At 37.9% G+C, this 17,886-nt stretch overlaps 1 protein-coding gene across 6 annotated transcripts in view; it reads left to right on the forward strand.

Moving 5' to 3' along the window:
• NCOA2 (nuclear receptor coactivator 2) overlaps nt 1-17,886 on the forward strand; it is a 198,014-nt gene that overhangs the window by 111,959 nt on the left and 68,169 nt on the right. For all 6 annotated transcript variants that reach the window (XM_087751698.1, XM_087751711.1, XM_087751680.1 and 3 more), the window contains 2 exons: nt 7,086-7,187; nt 8,071-8,243. In XM_087751698.1, coding sequence (XP_087607824.1) covers nt 7,105-7,187; nt 8,071-8,243 — 256 coding nt within the window. In that variant the 5' untranslated portion in view covers nt 7,086-7,104. The remainder of the gene's footprint in view (nt 1-7,085; nt 7,188-8,070; nt 8,244-17,886) is intronic.

A 17,886-nucleotide genomic window follows, 5' to 3' on the forward strand; every position in this document is an offset into this window, starting at 1 on the left:
GAGCAATAAGGTCTCCCCTCAGCTTCCTCTTCTCCAGACTAAACAACCCCAGCTCCCTCAGCCGCTCCTCATAAGACTTGTGCTCCAGACCCTTCACCAGCTTTGTTGCCCTTCTTTGGACACACTCCAGCACCTCGATGTCCTTCTTGTAGTGAGGGGCCCAAAACTGAACACAGTACTCACCAATGCCGAGTATGGGGGCACAGTCACCTCCCTGGTCCTGCTGGCCACACTACTCCTGATACAAGCCAGGATGCCATTGGCCCTCTTGGCCACCTGAGCACACTTCTGGCTCATGTTCAGGCAGCTGTCAACCAACACCCCCAGGTCCTTTTCAGCCAGGCAGCTCTACCGTCTTATCCTGCCTCTGACAGCAATTTCCTTTTGAGGCCTGGGAAAGTGGCTAGCAAGTATTGCCTTCTTCAAAAGGGTTGAAGATTGCAGTATGTATCAATTTTAAATATTTTCCAGTTCAGAAATGCAGCCAGCGAAAAAAGAGTTCATAAGCAGGAAAAAATGTGAAGAATCAGAAGTTGCATGTGACTTCCAACTTTCCTCTGGCTTCTACCAGAATTAATGCTACACAGAGTACATTGGTAATTTTGAAACCGAGACTTAAAGCTTCTAGTCATGAGAACTTCACAGGAAAAAAGTATGAATTATAAAGGATGTATGTTTGAGTTTATAATTAACCACAGGAATATGAGCTGTTTATATTTTTAAATTGGGCTGTTAGAGAAAATTTTTGCCAAACTTCTCACTGACTTGTGATATTTTTGGTCAGTAAACAGTAATTTTGCAGTTTGTTACGAATAAAACAGTGGCTTTAATAAGTCACTTCTATATTTATCAGTTGTCTCTACTCTAAATGCATGTATTGGTGTGCTGGAAGGATGGTAGTGTAGTACTGCTACCTGATTGTCCGCTATATGGTGCTTTACCTTTTGTTTGCTACTTTTCAGATTGAAATAGCAGCTTTGAAGGTGTAATCCTCATTTATTCTTTAACTGCATTTGTTAGGCTTATAATAAATCTGACAGTTTAACAGGCCTTGTTTGGAAGATGGCCTGCCTTGATAAGAGATAAAATGCGCATCATCTTCTTCTACATTGACTCTGGATGATTAACTGGATTCACTGATGCTGAGGATCAGTGCTGGAAGGTTTACTCTGCATGCCATATTCCTTCGTGGCATTTGAGGAGTGGAGATGTTACAAATTCATGCAACTGATTTCTGCTAGATTTTTTTCTGTCTCCTCCTTCATGAGGCCTCTGGTTTTCTTTTTTTCTCCCATGTGTTTTATTTTTGGGTTTACATTTTTTTTTTCCCTTTGAAAGATGAGTGTCTTGTAAAAATATGTTTACTATTGCTTTATAATTAGGTTAAGTCTCTCTGTGTACTCTAACAGAGCGGTTGCTGGTGGAGGATGTGAAGGAGGATGTGCTGTCACGACGAGTGCAGAAGCTATTGTTTTATTACTGATAACAAGAAAAAATGAATTGAAGCCTCTTTCAGGCTCTGTTGTTTCGGTCTCCCAGCATCTGGTAGAAACTGGTTAGGTCTCAATGACTGTAATTACTAACATATACTGTCCAAGATTTTATTCATTTAATTTTTCAGTGTTTGTGATTTACATTTAACAATTGGAAAAATTAGACAGTGCTTTGGCTACAAGTATTTTGGATGCTTAGGCCGGTGGTAGTGAAATGGAGAGAGCAGGAAAATACACTTATGGTGTTAAATGTAAATACAAAGAAAGTATTTACTTAACTGAGATGTCCTGTTGGTACAGGTCATCTGTTGGAGCCTAAAATTAGTTCTTTAGGTATTTTTAGTAGTAATAATTCCGCTTCTCTAATTATTTCCTTCCTTGTATGAAAATGCCGCAGTGAGTGTATTTATCTTTCCATTGCTCCGTTGCTCCTCATTGATGCCCAGTGGAATTGAAGCTTGAGGGGCATCTGAGTCGGCATTCGAAGTTCAGCTTTTAGTTATTGTTGTAGGTTTTTTGTAGGACAAATGGAAAAAACTTTAATATATATTGAGAAGAAAAATCTGCTGCCACCACTGAAGGCAAAATACTAATCCCACAGTGGGATATTATGTTTGTATTTTGGAGTGCAGTACAGCTCCCAAACAACTTACACAATAAAAAAGGGAGTGCCTGGTCTTGCATGACAGTTTATTCTGCAAGACACGCATTCAAATTCAGCTTTGTAAGACATTTTCTTTCAAATAAAAATTGGTTTAGTTCAGCATCTGACATATCATAATGGTATTTTTTTCATTAACTTATGCCTCCGTCTCTCTCTCTCCTCAATGCAGTGATTACTGCTGGTTTTGTTTTTAATAATTCCCAATTTGGTTAATCCTTTTCTTACTCCATACTACGCTAAATAAGCCTTACCCACTTTTTCTTGATTTTTTTGTTTCAGAAGACATATGGTAGAGCTGATATTACATTTCCATTTCTTCTAAAGCACTAAATGAACCAAACTGTTCAATTTCTTTATCTTTCTTCTTTCTGGAAATTCCTGCAGAGATGTATAAAAAGATCAGAGGAACAGGATGAATGCTGCTTTCTAATCTACGGTAGTTCCCTATAGGGGAGGTTTATTGGAGTAAAACTTTGAGCCTCTGACTTGTCATTCTACTCAGAGTGGCTTCAGTTTTGAATTGTCATGTTTCCTGGAAAAATTCAGACTTCAAGTTTGGGCGTTTTGTTTTCTCATCTGAGAAGCTATCAATGTGGTTCAGGAGCCTAAGAATATTTAGAACAACTTTAAAAGTCCCTAAATTATCTTGTTAAAAATATTAATTTATTTAATGTTAACGAATTTTTGTGTATTACAAAACTACTAGTAATAATGAATAACAAAGAAATTTTGAGATGGATAAATTAATGTATATGGAGGGAGTTATGGCAGAACCTAAAAAGCGTTATATGCAGTTTAGCTGCTCCTGACCCACAGATGTTTGTTTGTATGTCTACAATTCATTTATCAATTCAGTCTAAACTCATGAGGTTTTCCCCTTCTCACTTGAAAGTTTCCTAGGTGGCTGCTCTTTGGTACTACATGTGCTCAGAAGTACTTTCTTCTGAAAAATGTGGGTTTAGTTCCTTGCTTATGTTGCATTACATTTGTGCCAAGACCCTCCAGAGATCTTAATCTAGTAGTATGCATAGGTCTTAAATGTGAATTAGCTCATGGAAAAAAAATGAAATAGCTGCTTTCTTTTAAAAAGACATGAGGAAACTGGGAGGGTGCTCACCTCTTTGACTCTATTTGGCATATTAGAGTCATTGCTGAGAAATGGGAGATACAGGTTTGGTACCCTCCTCAGCCTAAGGGGGTGCAAACCTCAATCCCTTGTGTCTTAGGACAGTGTTTGAACTACTTACACGTGAGTTTAGTGGTACGGGCTACACACCTAAAGATTCCTCCTACACTGCAAGAGCTAATTAACCTTGCCATTTTGGCTTCATAATTGTCCAGTTTTGGCAAGCAGATAGCCTACCACCTAGGAGGCTGTCCTGCGTGATGAAAAATACAGGCTTGAAAGCCCTCTGCGAAGAGGGAACTGAATCTACATCTCCCAGTTTCTGGCTGTTTCAGTTGGTACGTAGTATTATGAAAGAGCAGGGCAGCAGCGTATCTATCCACGTCTTCTAAAAGGTAATTCCTCCTCATTTCTCCTAACTCGGGAGAGGATTTTAGTTTCTGAATCCCAAGAGAACAGCGGAACTTCACCTATCCCAGTCAGCCCCTAAAATCCCTAGGGAGATAGGGTTTGGGGGCACATCCTTTTGATTTTAGTACTATGTACTAGATACTGCTGAGTGACTTTCATTTTGACCTGTGAGATTTTTTAGATTGCCTTAGTATCGTCTGTCTAGCTCTTCACTTTCCAGGGCACCTAACTCTGGATTTTGCATTCTGCTCTGGAGCACAGGCACCGACAACACAGGAGCTGCAGAGCCTATACAGATCTTGGAGGTATAGCACATGATATTTAATGAAGACATAGGGGAGAGCAGAAGCTAAAATAGTAGTAGGTGGTAGATTTCCAGAAAAACTTGATGATGAGTAAAAAGAAATGGGTAACTCATTCTAAGAACAAACTGATAATGCTGCTGAGAAAAAGATGTAATGGCCTGTAAGTGCAAACAAAATTTAAAAAAAAAAATTGTTTAAAACCATTTACTATGTTTAATAAGGAGAGAAGAAGGTGCCAGTTTCATAATAATGCTACCACTTTTGTTCCCTTAAATACAGAAGGATGAAGTTTAGATGTTTATGGTAGGAGGTTAGTTTAATGTGTTATCTGAAGGCTGATACTATAGACCTAGTTGGTATTCCTAGTGGAATAGCATCAGTGTGAATGCAAGAAGAATTGAGCTATGCATTGGTGGAGCTACAGGTGAAACTTTGGTTCCTGCAAAAATAAACTTACCTTTGAAGCAAGCCTGAGCGAGTAGGTGGGAAAACTGACAATAACTATTTCTATTTGCTTTCTTGGGGAGGAAAGGGGAGTGGAGGGGGATGTTCCCCCTAAATGCTTACCTCTGACTTCAATTCTTACTACTTTTGGGGGAGAAGATGACTGTTGAATGTTTGACAGGTTTTCGTCAATTATTGTGCTTGCTTTTCTCAAGAAAAATAGTTAACCGATTTACATTTCTCAGATATTACTTGGGAAGCATAAGAAACGATGGGATTCCCCAGCCTAATTTTTCTTCTGAACTTTAGGTCACCATCTGAGTCTGGCTCGGAGATCAGATGATCTCAGGAATGTACAGCTTTCATCATGCTGATGATTTTTTTCTCACCCTGGTCAGTGAAAAATTTAGTCATTGGGACAGAGCCCCAAGGACAGTTCCAGCTCTCCACTGACAAGAGACGTGGAACTGCTGTCTCCTCACAACTTCTCTTTAATTATCATCACAGTTTTCTTAATAGTATCTCGCTCCTTCCTTGGAGCTCTACTTGGGATATTTGTGAAATTGCATATTTTCAAAAAAGTGCTTAGCTCCTAACCAGTTAGACGAATGTATATTTCTACTTTTGTATCTAGATAAATTAGGACGTGAATGACTGCTGGGGCTAGAAATCAGTGAAGACATGTAGTTGTTCAGGAGCAGCCAGTGTCACAGTCCACGCTGGAGACTGCGGTAGATATTTCACTCTCTGCAGTAAGGTTGGCTTTGGTGTGGCGCTGTGAATGCCCTGACTGGGGTCGCTGGGAGTTCCCCAGCAAGTACAGCGTGATGGAGTTTGTGATGGTACATCTTCAGTTTGAGAGCTCAGCTCTGCTCTGCTGCATAACCAGGGCCTTCTTGCTCTTGATGAAGTGGGTTGTTCTCAAAACGTTGGCAGTATATATGTACATGTAGATATACATATGCATGTATAGACATAATTGATAAAAAGATAAGCCAGGTATTTTTCAAATAGGATCTGATACCATGCATGTCAAAGACCAGCTGGGAGCTATATATTTCAGGCATGATCTAGTGTTTTTCATGAAACTTGACCAGTATCTCAAAAAAGGAAATTGCTCCACTTTCTCCTCAACCTGATTAAAAAGAAAATATTTTGACTACAAAGAAAGGAGTTTTTATTCCTGGTGTTTTGGGGTTTTTGTATTCAGAAAAATGTTAGATGGTGTTCGGTTCTGAATCTGAGGCAGCTCCAAGCCTTTGTTTGCTTGCTCCAGTTTCAATAAGTAACCTTTCTCAGCATCCCTGCAGAACTGCTTAGATCTCAGTCTCCAGGCTGTTTCTGCCCCTGTCTTCATTCAGCCAGTTCATTGGGAAAACTAAGATTTCCAGTGTGAACATCCTATTACCAACACAAGCTGTGGCTGCTAGATTTTACGCAGTGTCAAAAACAAAAAGTAAATGAGAAGGGGACCACAGTTTTAACCCACAGCAGTTTCCTCATGGAGTTCAGTGCATGGCTGATGGGGCCAGCAGAGGGAAGGGAACTGCTGCGGCAGAAATGAAAGGCTTGGAGGAGCTGGTGGACCCCCTTGTTTTAATACCAGACCAAGATTTCCATTTTATGCCGGTGTGAAGTGATCATGCAATTATGGGCTCCAGCTCTTATTTTAGCATGGTATGAATCACCTCCTGGAGACACTCACCTCCTTCAGGGCCCTCATGTTTATTTTTCTGCTAATCCCAAACAATACAGGAGCTCCCTGAAATGTCTGGCAACATCTCTCTGCCACCATCCTTACAAAACTGGCAGCAACCAGGCAGATGGTGAGCTAGCATCGCCCTGCATTGCATGAGCTTTTTGATCATTTACATCATCCCCCTATGCCCTTTGTAATAGTGTTTTCTGCCTCTAGAATATTCGTACTTATTGAGGGGTATGTCATCTGGGGCAGGCGAGTTTCATGTGCTCCTATGGTGCATAGGACAACAGACGGCCAGGAGCAGGGCAGGATTTCCATGGGCTGTTTATTGCACAAACTGTAATAAGCTTGTGTTGTTTTAACACAGATAGCTTGGCAAGTTATTTTCCTTATGAGGTAGATTATATGTACAAAATATTTACCAGTTCCTCAGTGATCTCTAGTGTTCTGTTTCTCTGATACTGTACGTGTACTTGTGCAAGCATTATCTTCTGATTTTTAACTAAAGCTGCATGTGCTACCTTCTCATGTAGCTGGGGTACATGTTTCATTTCATGTATTTCAGTTCTGTTGTGTTTTTCTTGTCATCTGGCGCTATGGCTTTCCCTTTATCTTTCCTCATTCAACCTTACAAAATTGCCATGAAAATTCAGCAACCCCGGCACGAAACGTACTTATCTGTTCATACATAACTGGTAACAATCAAAGCAATGACACTTTGCTCGCCCACCACAAATTTGATTCTGAAGGAGTTTTGTATAACATTTTGTGTGGTCATAAACACAGTATTTTTATTGGTACCTTTCAAACAAACCCTATTTCAAATGAAAGAATTGCCAAGTAAAACCTGAGTTGAGCATGGAACAAGACAATTAGAAATATGAACAAAGAACTCATGACTTTTCCACCATAACCCTTTCTTGCACTTTCTTCCTTTTAGTTGCTGATATGTGTTCAAGATGAGTGGGATGGGAGAAAATACCTCTGACCCATCCAGGGCAGAGTCAAGAAAACGCAAGGATCCTGATCAGCTTGGACCCAGGTTAGACTATTTATACCTGAAGACGTCGAAAGACTTAAAAAACCTCTTACATGTGCACATATTTTTCAGTTAGAAAATGACACACTTGCCATTTTCCCAAAGAGAAGTCAGTACCAAACTACTCTGATTCAGTAATTCTGTGTTGTTGTGGGTTTGGGATGGGGGCAGGGGGTATTGTCTTTTATTATTAGTTTGTTTTGAATCCAGTGTAGTGCCAAAATACAGAATTTTGGTGACAATATAGGAGCTATGTAAAAAATGTTTTTTGGCTAATCACTGCAAGGAGTCTTCAGTCACTCATCTGACAGTCTAAGATTTTTTTTACCACCTCTCTTGTACATCATAATCAGGGACTTGAAAAACATTTTTCAGTTTTATAGCATTTGCATTACCAACACAAATAAATTTTAAAGCATAACCACTCATTCAGCATTTTTTCTTATGACTGTCTTGTAATTTCAGAAGGAGGCAGGGAGTATGGATTGTTCGGTTTAAGTTTTTAAGCTGTTTTATTTTCTCATACGCTGTTACTATATGATACTCCTTGGATTCTCAATGCCATGTGGAGGGATACTTGTAAATGTTCAAATCCCACCCCCCCCAGTTAATCCTCTGTGTTGAATTTCAAATCCCAAACCTCTTTTGAAACAAAAACATGACTGCTGGGAAAAAATAAATAACGTCTTTTTTAATGCTTCTTTCCTTGTTCCAGAGGAAACCTTTCTGCTTGAGAAACTTGTAAGTTATATTTTTTGAAGTGAGAGAGGGCAGTTCTCTCTGTTTTTGTTAAACTACTCTCAAACTATTTGAAATAATCTTTGAGCTGGCCAGAAGGCAAGCAAACTGACATTAAATACAACATTTTTATAAACTTCTTTTTCAGTCCTAAAAGAAGCACTGAGAAACGCAATCGTGAGCAAGAGAATAAATACATAGAAGAACTTGCAGAGCTGATTTTTGCAAATTTTAATGATATTGACAACTTTAACTTTAAACCTGACAAATGTGCAATCTTGAAAGAAACTGTGAAGCAAATTCGTCAGATAAAAGAACAAGGTAAGAAGACTAATTAATTGACTTTGAATATTTTCTGTGTTGATTATTACTTTATTTTTGGCAAACCCAATAGTCTCTTCAGCTTTTCTGTAGCAAATTCCCAGGTTTTTCATTAATCAGTAATGAAAAATGCTGTAATGTCATGTGAACGGAGTGTGTTAAGTATCATATTCAGTATTTTAAAAATAAGCTTTACAGAAAATTCAGAAATTGCCAAGAGAAAGAGAAAATCAGCCAGTCTGATGTGTGCATCTAATGGAATTGAAATCATTTGTGCTTTTACAAAAGTTAAACCAGCAGATGGCTTTGGGGAAAAAATAAAAAGACTATATATATGTTCTTACATGGATGATGAATCCATGTAAAATAGGAATAATCCAGAAGAGTGGGGTATGAAAGTATTCTGCATCCCCCTTTTGCTTTCTTTTGTTGGTAGGAATAGATGTTGTGGACTAAATTATCTGCGTCCCTTAAATGATGACATCATATCCTCAACTACAATAGATTTGAAACTATTCTAATCTCTAGATAGGGTCCTGTTATAAATGTAAACCAGAGAACGTGACAGTTTTCTTCCTGTTCTTTGTCTAGAAGATTAGTTTTGTGTTTCTTTTCTTTTGATATATTTCCTCTTTAAAGAAAAAAAAATCTTTTAGAAACGTCAAATTTTTGGAAGTGGGTTTTGTGGCACAGGTCTGTCTGGGCGGGCGTGAATAGCACTGCAGGTGTTTGGGGCAGATTCACATTCTTAAAATAGGTGCATATCGTTTTTCTTCTAATTTAGAAGATTGCAGTCTCTTTATAAAACTGTGTTTAGAGCGATTCCTTTGGTTTTCAAACACTTTAATTAACATCTTTCACTTTTTCAGTATTCTGTGATTTCTGTGGGAAAATAATGCTTCCTTTTCCATACTGTATGTGTGAAGTTATAAAAGTGAGGATTCTGTGTTGCATAATTTAGGTACAGATTTCTTTCTAAAACAAGTAGGTAAGTAGAGCTGTAGTTTCAGACATCAGCCTATTCCAAGCTAAATGGAAAGTGGGAAGTGTCAGATTATGTGTCAGCTGCCTCCAAAGTGGCTCTAATTGATTAATCTTCCTGAATGTTCCTATTTCTCAGCTTGTTCTCTTCTTATTGCTACTAGGTTGCCATAATTTTTAAAATGGATATTCTAGTGAAGTTGCCGAGCCCCATATTACAAGTATACCTCTTAATCTGGCACAGTGTCCATCAACATGTTGCACCTTGCAGGCTTTTAAGATTTAATTTTTTTCCTTATTTTCTTTTCTTCTTCCTTTTCTCACTTTCAGTTTTGGATTTTTGTTTTGCTGTCACCAAGAGGCGCGTTCTCCTTATCCTTCCTGAGAAGGGATAAGGACAAAAAAATTGTATTTTCCTGGGAAGTGGGTGCACAAAGAAAAATCTGTTCATCTACTTGGTAATTCTCTCAGCAGTTCTAGAACGTCTCGTCTGAAAATCTGGCTCTAACTAATGGCAACTTTGGCAGATCTAGGATTTTGTTGTTCAGGACCAGCATCATAAAAACAGTTTTCATATTTTTATAAAGTGTTCACACTCATCAGATCAGGTTATACGTAAATTATTTAAGTCATCGCAGGCCAGAATTGTACCAGAGCTGAATGTGTACTTCATTTTCTAAGCTCATAAAGTTTTACTGTAAAAACAACTGAAAATACAATTCTAAAGACAGACTAAAATGCTATGAATACTTTTTATCTCCACAAGTAGAAGTAGTTTGCAACCCTTGAGCAATAAAGATACTAAATTACTCTTCATGATGTTGATCTGTTACACGAGGTTCTTCAGCTGAGAACAATTAGACTGTCTGATAACTGTTTGTGTCTTTGCATAAAACTCATAGCTGCTACAGACTAGACTTTAAGCCTCTCTAAGGGGCATTGCAAAACACTGAGACCTTCAAGGTGGTCATTATTATAATCTCAGGATGTAGAAACAAAAATTAGAATATTTGAAATTATTCCTTTAAACTAATTTAAAAGTTTGATACCGTTTTCTAGATAGAAGCTACATCTCTGTTGTTACAGCAAATTTAAAAGGCTTTTCCTTTTAAGAAAAAATTCAGATGACAGCATATTCTGAAATGCAGTGTTGTTTTGGAACAGACATTTCGTTAACAAATAACACTCACATATAGTAAACATTCAAATGCACAAGCAGTACAGTACACCCGTACTACTTTTGAGTGCCACAAAAAAACTGACCTAAGCAAGGCAAACAGATTGAAGACCTAATGAGGCTATTACTATTGCTGTCTCGTGTTTTTTAGATAGTTTATCACCTCACATTGGGAATTCTGTGCTTATATATATTCATCATTTAAATTCATTAACTTTTAGGTTGTTCCAAATCTTTCTGATTGCGTTTCCACTTCCAAGACATGTTAGAAGACCTTTACAATGGTGAAACACCTGCATTATCTTAACAATATCTATTTCTAAAACAAAGTAATGAAAATAATACTGTACTTGCATAATGTGCCATAAGACTCAGGTTAAAAATCGTATTTTCTTACAGTTAAGATGTTTTATTGATTTTTAGTGTTACACTAAATACCTGTAAGAGAAAACTAAGTCAACGTCCTGAAATTCCTGAGTGATTCTACGCTAACAAGGACAAATTAAGATGGCTCAGTTTTTATGCAGTGGGTCTGCTCTGCATTTCTCCAAAGACAGATTAGACTAAATTAGTGAAAACTTATTTTACGGTTTTATTATTTAGAAGTTTTAGTAAAGAGGTTGGATTTTTGAAATAAATACTAAAAATTCTTCACAAATACAAATACACAATTCACGTCTATAAGTAGAATTGCACATTAAGGTCTAACTACTTATAAAAGCACAGTCAGTTATAAATACCTTGTAAAGCCACTGAAAGCAACAAGTTTTATAGCTGCTACTGAGATTTGACAAGGAGACTTTATTGTAGGTTCTAGGAATGAAAATGAGGAAGGAAGAAATACAGATTGATATTCATTTCCCATGTCAAGCTTGCTGGGCTAGTAGCTGAAAAAAGTAATAGATTTTTTGCTGTAATAATACTATATAATTTAGTATAATGTTATCCTGATCTATTTTATATGCAAATACATATTTGCAATACTATATCTGTTATCTTTGTATCATTTCTCACAGTATATGCTTCAAAGATTCTTCAGTTGTGGTATGTTAGAGATTCAGTTTATTACAATTCGAAAGCAAGTTATAAATATATGCATGTAACTGAATTAATTAGAAGTATTAAATATATTTGGAAGATGTAACCATTTCATGTAGCTTTAATCTGGGTTTTAAAATGTTTTTAGTACTTGGGAAAATGAAGACAAGTTTCTTCACAAAAGCTTAATTTTCTGCTGAAGATTTTTACCATATTATCTCACAGTGATTGGATAGGGATTTGTGGATGTCCAGAGGAGATGAAAAATTGTGATTTTAGCATGAAGATGAAACAGAAGTTGTATTCGTGTAAATCTTAAGTGGATATTTCTACTGGGGATTTGTGTTTCAAGCACTTGGGAAAAAAATCATTCCGTTTTTTATTTATAGCTTAAAAGTGATATGAAATGGTGGTTTTATGGTTGTGTTACATTGTCATGAAAGTGTAAGCTCTCCTGTTATTTGCAGTCTATGTTAAGTTACTTTGAAAGAGTAATAGTCGTATATGTTACAGATGTGTTCATAATGTACACAGATGTGTGCAAGCACAGTAAGGTCCAATATGCATGTGCTTAATTAAAAAAGCTTGTTTTAGGCAAGTGTAAAGACCACTGGGGCTTTATATGCCACACACTCAAGAAGCAATAAAGCCATTTGATTGTACTTAAGAAATACATTTAGTAAAATAGTGTCTGATTGATTTTAGGATCCTACCTTACTTTTAAGAAACATCTTCAGCACTTAAGACATACTCATTTCAGTTGTATAAGTACTGCTGAAAATGTTTTCTCACATCTGAAGACAGCAAAATTCTGACAGCAAATAAAAGGAGTCTGGATTCTCTTCTTCCTTAGTTTACAATCAGTTGAACTGTTTTACATCAATCTCATTTGATTTCGTATCTCCAGTAGTCCTTTTCCTTGTCTCTTGTCATCTGCCTGATTCCTCTCATTATGTTAGCGTTTTTCTTTCTCATTATTGTTTTTGGTTGCTTTGTCCCCCTTTAGCTGATATTTTTTTTTCCTTCTAGGTGTTAAGCAGGATATAAAAATTAAACCTTTGCCTTTAGTTTAAAGCTCTTTTTATCCATCATGCTAACCTCAGTCTCAGCAGGTAAATAGCTCACATTTTAAAGCAGGGACTATTTGTTACATTTCACTGCTTGAACATCTCCTGGTTCAGGCTTTAAAATCTCCTTTTCTTCGTTACCTCGTTGTGCTTTTACCCTCTTCTCTGGATATCAGCAATGCAGTAGGTACAGAGAATACCGAAGATCACCTTAAGCTTCTTCAGCAGTTTCTCTAGCTAAGCAATCTCCCCTGACCCCTTCAGTAGAGTGCTGAAGAATGTGTCCTGACATCAAGTACGTTTTTTTTTTCCTGAAGTCCCCTGAGTACCTTTTATTAAACTCCAGGTCTGCATCTCCTATTTTTCTCCTTCTACTCTCCATGCCTTTCTGTTTTCTGTAGCCTTTTTTTAGGATGGCATCCACCTGTCTTATTTAGATTCGCATATGGTGGGATATAACCTACTGTGCCAAAGTATCCCCAAATGTGATTTTATGTCTCAGTTCCATTTTCCTGCAGAGTCCAGCTTTCATGTGTCACCAGCTTCTGAAGAGGTTTTGTGTTCTGTAGATCAGCTTTTCAGTAGTACAGGGATATACAGGGTGGCGATTATCAGTCTAGCTGTTAATGTACACTTTTGAGTTGTCAGATCTTGTTTTCAGAATAGCCTTACAAGATAGACCTTGGACAGAACGAATCACCATGTGAAAGCTAAACAACGCTGAGAGAAGTACTGGGCGAAGAGAGACATGCAAGAGCTATGGAACCTGTATGAATTAAAAAAGAAGGCTTGTTGTTAACCATATATATCTTCTATTTCTGGTTTCACATTTGATAGCAAAACCACTTTTTGCTTCCCCGTAGCAGTACTACTTTGTAATCACAGGGTCACTCCCGCAGATAGCCTATTGTTGCCTCCAGCGCCAGTATGCAAGTAAAATCTCTCGCTAAAGGAAAACAGCATGGTCTTAAAGCTGTAATGAGGTGTTACTTTGGCTGCTGCTGCTTTGAATTTATCAGATCTGAATTTAGATTCATATTTCACAAGGTATTTAAGCAACTGCCTAACTTTAAGCAGATGAGTAATCCCTGTTAAGTCAGTGGAACTACTTAAAGGTTTAAAGTTATGTGCATAAATATCTTACCAAATCAGGATATTAAGACAAGAGTGTAGGCAGACTTGGGTTTTGTTTGTTGTTTTTTGTTTTGCAAATATTTCAGTTGGTCAATTTTACTTAATTATATATTTTTTTATGTTAATCGTATTTGAGATGGCAGAATATTTAAAATTGATGCCAATTTTTGAATCTTTTTTTTGAAGGAGTTCCGCGTGATAGGGTTTTAAGACTGAATTAAGTGTCGGAGGAATTTGTTCTGTGAAGTCGAACAATTTATGCAGAACACTTAGAAAAAAAATCTATTACTGAATTTGCTTTGCCATCTCCTCTACCTACAGCTGAGAGTGACACGCTGAAAATGGCTTTGATCTTCCTCTGTACATTGTAAAGCTTCTCGGCTAAATATCCAGTTATGTTGGCTTTACTACTTGCAGACAACTACTGATTCACTGAGGAGTTTAAACTGGGTTTAGGTAATGCAGACCATCAGTTTCTTTTCTGGCTCTGATGAAAAGTAGCCATTAGCCAGCAGACCCATCAAGTGGGAAATTTCCTGGGGTTTGCTTATTTTACTGGAGTTGCATATCATGCAGACTAGTTTGTTTAGACCTTATCTACATGTAAGTTATGGCACTTCAACTACACTGGTAGTTTTCTGTAGAAGCAGTGTTATAATTTAATTAATATGACTTATGAGAGGAGTAGCTGAAGATGCCTTTATGACATATAGTTGTGTCCACACTGGGCTTAAACTGTTGAGAGAGTTGGGATTGTTCAGCCTGGAGAGGAGAAGGCTCTGGGGAGATGTTATTGCAGCTATATATATATATATATATATATATATTGCTTTCAACATATAAAGGGGGCTTATGAGAAAGACAGACACTTTTTACCAAGGCGTGTAGTGACAGGACAAGGGGCAATGGTTTTAAACTGAAAGAGGGTAGGTTTAGATTGGACTAAGGAAGCAATTTTTTTACGATGAGGGTGGTGAGACACTGGAACGGTTGCCTAGAGAAGCTGCGGATTCCCCATCATTGGAAGTGTTCAACGTCAGGCTGGATGGGGCTTTGAGCAACCTGATCGAATGAAAGATGTCCCTGCCCGTGGCAGAAGGGGGTGGACTAAATGATCTTTAAAGCTTCCTTCCAACCCAAACCAGTCTGTGATTCTCTTGCTTCAAGAAAACAGACAAAAGTAATCATCAGACTGGTCATCAAAATTGTGAAACTAGTGTAAAATACATGCACTTAATAGGATTTAGTGGATTGTTGTAGTTTTTTACTTCCTAATCATGTTTAAAGTCCTGTCTGCTGTTTTAGAATAAATACAGCCTTGTTCCTCAAAGTTAATGAGATTGTTTATTTGTCATCTGATTAGGAGATCTAGGTTAATTTTTCAATGTTTTTCTTTGTTCTGACTAAGAGCAATAATAGAGTGGTCCTAAAGATGTTGATGTGCAGGCTGTGGGCTAACCTGCGGGAAATGAGGCAGCTGTTGAAAGCCCTGGTTCCACCATCCCTGCCCTCCTCCGGGCCAGGAGTTTCCATTCCCTCCCTTACCCTGGCAGTAGCATATGTGTGGTTGTGTGGTGGACCTGAGCAGTATTTTTGCTTTGACCGGGAGGAGAGGATCTGTCTCCCCACGGGTCCTTGGTGGGGCCCCCTCCAACATGGGTCCAAACGTGCCAGCAATGACTGAGCCATGGGCCAACACCCACAGCTGTCTTGACACTGTTGGGCATTGCAGGGAGTCAGGCGGTGACTGTCACTTAACAAGATGTGTCTCTTGTCCGTGGGCTTCAACTTTGTCGATGATGGGTGACTTTAGTTCTAGAGATAATTTGCTTGAAGTTTTAGACCAGAAAACTAAGTGTTGATTCCAAGTTGTGGCTCAAAGTTGAAGAGAAACTAAATGTTCACTCCTAACTGTTAAGATCGTGGTCTTTTTCAGGTAGAAACAGTAATTATTGGCAGGTGTTAGAGGAAAATGGGCTTGTTTGTTTTGTATCCTACTTGTATTTGGCTTTTCTTTCATCTTTATTTTGTTTTCTTTCATAACTTCTAAATGACCAAGAGAAAAAATCATTGAAACTAGTGGAGCATGGTTGTTTATTTTATGTTCTGTAGCTGCAAAGATGGTTGCAATCTAAGAGGTCTATAACACCGACGTTGGAGAATGCTACAAAGGATTGAGCTTCTTTTCCTATATTTAACATGCTTTGGTGGATATGTCTCAAGTGTTCCCTCTTTGTTTGTTGCAGAAATATTTTCATTAAAGTTTTGGTTTTGTTACTTTAATATTTAACAATCATAGAATGGTCTATGTATTTTTTACTTCTGGGAGTGTAGTTAAAATGTCTTGTATAAGAAAGATGGAGACATCTCTTCCTGAAATTTAGGATTTTGGAGGCTACCTCCTTGCAGATAGTGTGTTCTTCTCAGGCTGCATTTAAACTGTCACTGAGCAGTTTAAACTTCAAAACTTTACAGTTTTTCTTTTGCAGTTTATCATGTAATCTCTTACAAACTGTAAACATCATAAATGCATGTAGCATTTTAAATTTGGGAAAAAGGTAAAATACAGAAATACAGGCTGACATCCAGCCCTCCACAATATGAGCTAAGCTCTTGAGTCTAGTGTTTCTCACCAGCTGCTCTTGTCTTCAGAGGTGTCTGGTCAATAAGATATACTGAGTTTGGGTGCTAAAGAAGAATTGGGGGCTGCTGATTTGAGCCTTAATGTTTGTAGTCTCTTATTGCTGGAAGGTAGGCAATGTAAAAGGTGCTGACCATACCAGCACCAGGGCTTGCTGTGTGCTTTAGGTTAGTGAATGCAATGTACTAATCTCAGCAACATGTAAAGCAAGTAAATGAAGAAGGAGACTTCATGTTATCATGACTGTCTCTGTGGAGCTTAATTTATGGAATAGCAAATTAATTTACTGAGAGTAGTGATGATACTTCAGTCAAAATAAGATCATCTATTATAAGGAACGTAGCTTTGTTGCACAGCTTTTATCTTTTCTTTTTAAAGACTGCAGCCTGAAAAGTGATAATATAATATTTACTCACAATAGGGTGCAATGCCTTTCATACCATGTTTGAATCCTGAAAACCTGTGGATTCACAGCACATTAAAGAGGTATTGATCAAAGGCTCCTCTGTGTTCAAACTAGAACCAAGCTAATTGCATCTGTTCTAAGTCATGCATTTTGTTATTTCTTGAAAAGATTCTACATATGGACAACTGCACAGTTAGTTAGAAATAGGGTCCTTGAATGTGAGACAACTGAGGATATGAAAAACAGTTACTACTTCAGCTTTCAGTTTCTTTTATGAAAATCCACAGTGTGCAACTGGGGAAAAAAAACATGGACTGAAGTTTGAAAGATGACGTGGCAAATGATCATGTTCTGTCGTGTACACTGTTGAGCTCCTAGTAAATGTCCTCAGACAGATGGTTGGAGAGCCAAGACATATATGCCTTCTGTTGCCTTTCATCATTAAAGTGTGTTGGCACATCTGTATGTGTTTTACAAGACAATGGGTACTCTTGTGTCTTTACTACACACTGTATGCACACACATACTCTCCCTCTTCTCTCTGAAAGCAAACCACTCTTCTTTAGCTTACACAAGATCAGAGGAAATGTCAGAAGATGGAGACAGAAAAGTACATAAATCTAAGTTCTGCTAAAGTAGAAAACTTTCAAAGTAGATGCTCCATATCTGGAGATGCTCCAGATATTGCCATGTTATGTGAAATAGTATCCACGTGCCCCTTTGGAAGAAGCAGCAGTGTGGTACCTCTGTTCACTGAGGCTGTATTCATCTTGAATCAGAAAGGCACGTCCCTGCAAACCTGGACTTGCTTACCAACGCAAAGTGAGATGCAGCCACGCAGTTTGCCTGCCACAGGGCACTCTTTAACAGGCAAAGGCAGGATACGGCCTAACACCTGGAATCTGTGGCCAAAACCAGATTTTTAGTGGAAAGTTAATTGAAATTTCAAGCAACTTAATGAAGAAATGGGTAGGTTCTGTCAGCCCTCCTGAACAGATTTGAATGTCCTTCAAAATATATATTGTAATTCAGTGGAAGTTCTTGGCATGATGCAGTAGTCACTTGGTGAAACATTTTGGGATGCATTACAGAGATCTGGCTAGACAGTTCGAGCGGTCCCTTGTCGTCTTAAGATGTGTGAGCATGAAGAGCACTGGCCTTTTACTGGTACTTTTTTTTCTGAGGCACAATTTCCTAGA

The sequence above is a fragment of the Nipponia nippon genome, unplaced genomic scaffold, assembly GCF_047370975.1.
Source record: "Nipponia nippon isolate SJK-2023a ecotype South Korea unplaced genomic scaffold, ASM4737097v1 scaffold_1, whole genome shotgun sequence".
Lineage (NCBI taxonomy): Eukaryota > Metazoa > Chordata > Aves > Pelecaniformes > Threskiornithidae > Nipponia > Nipponia nippon.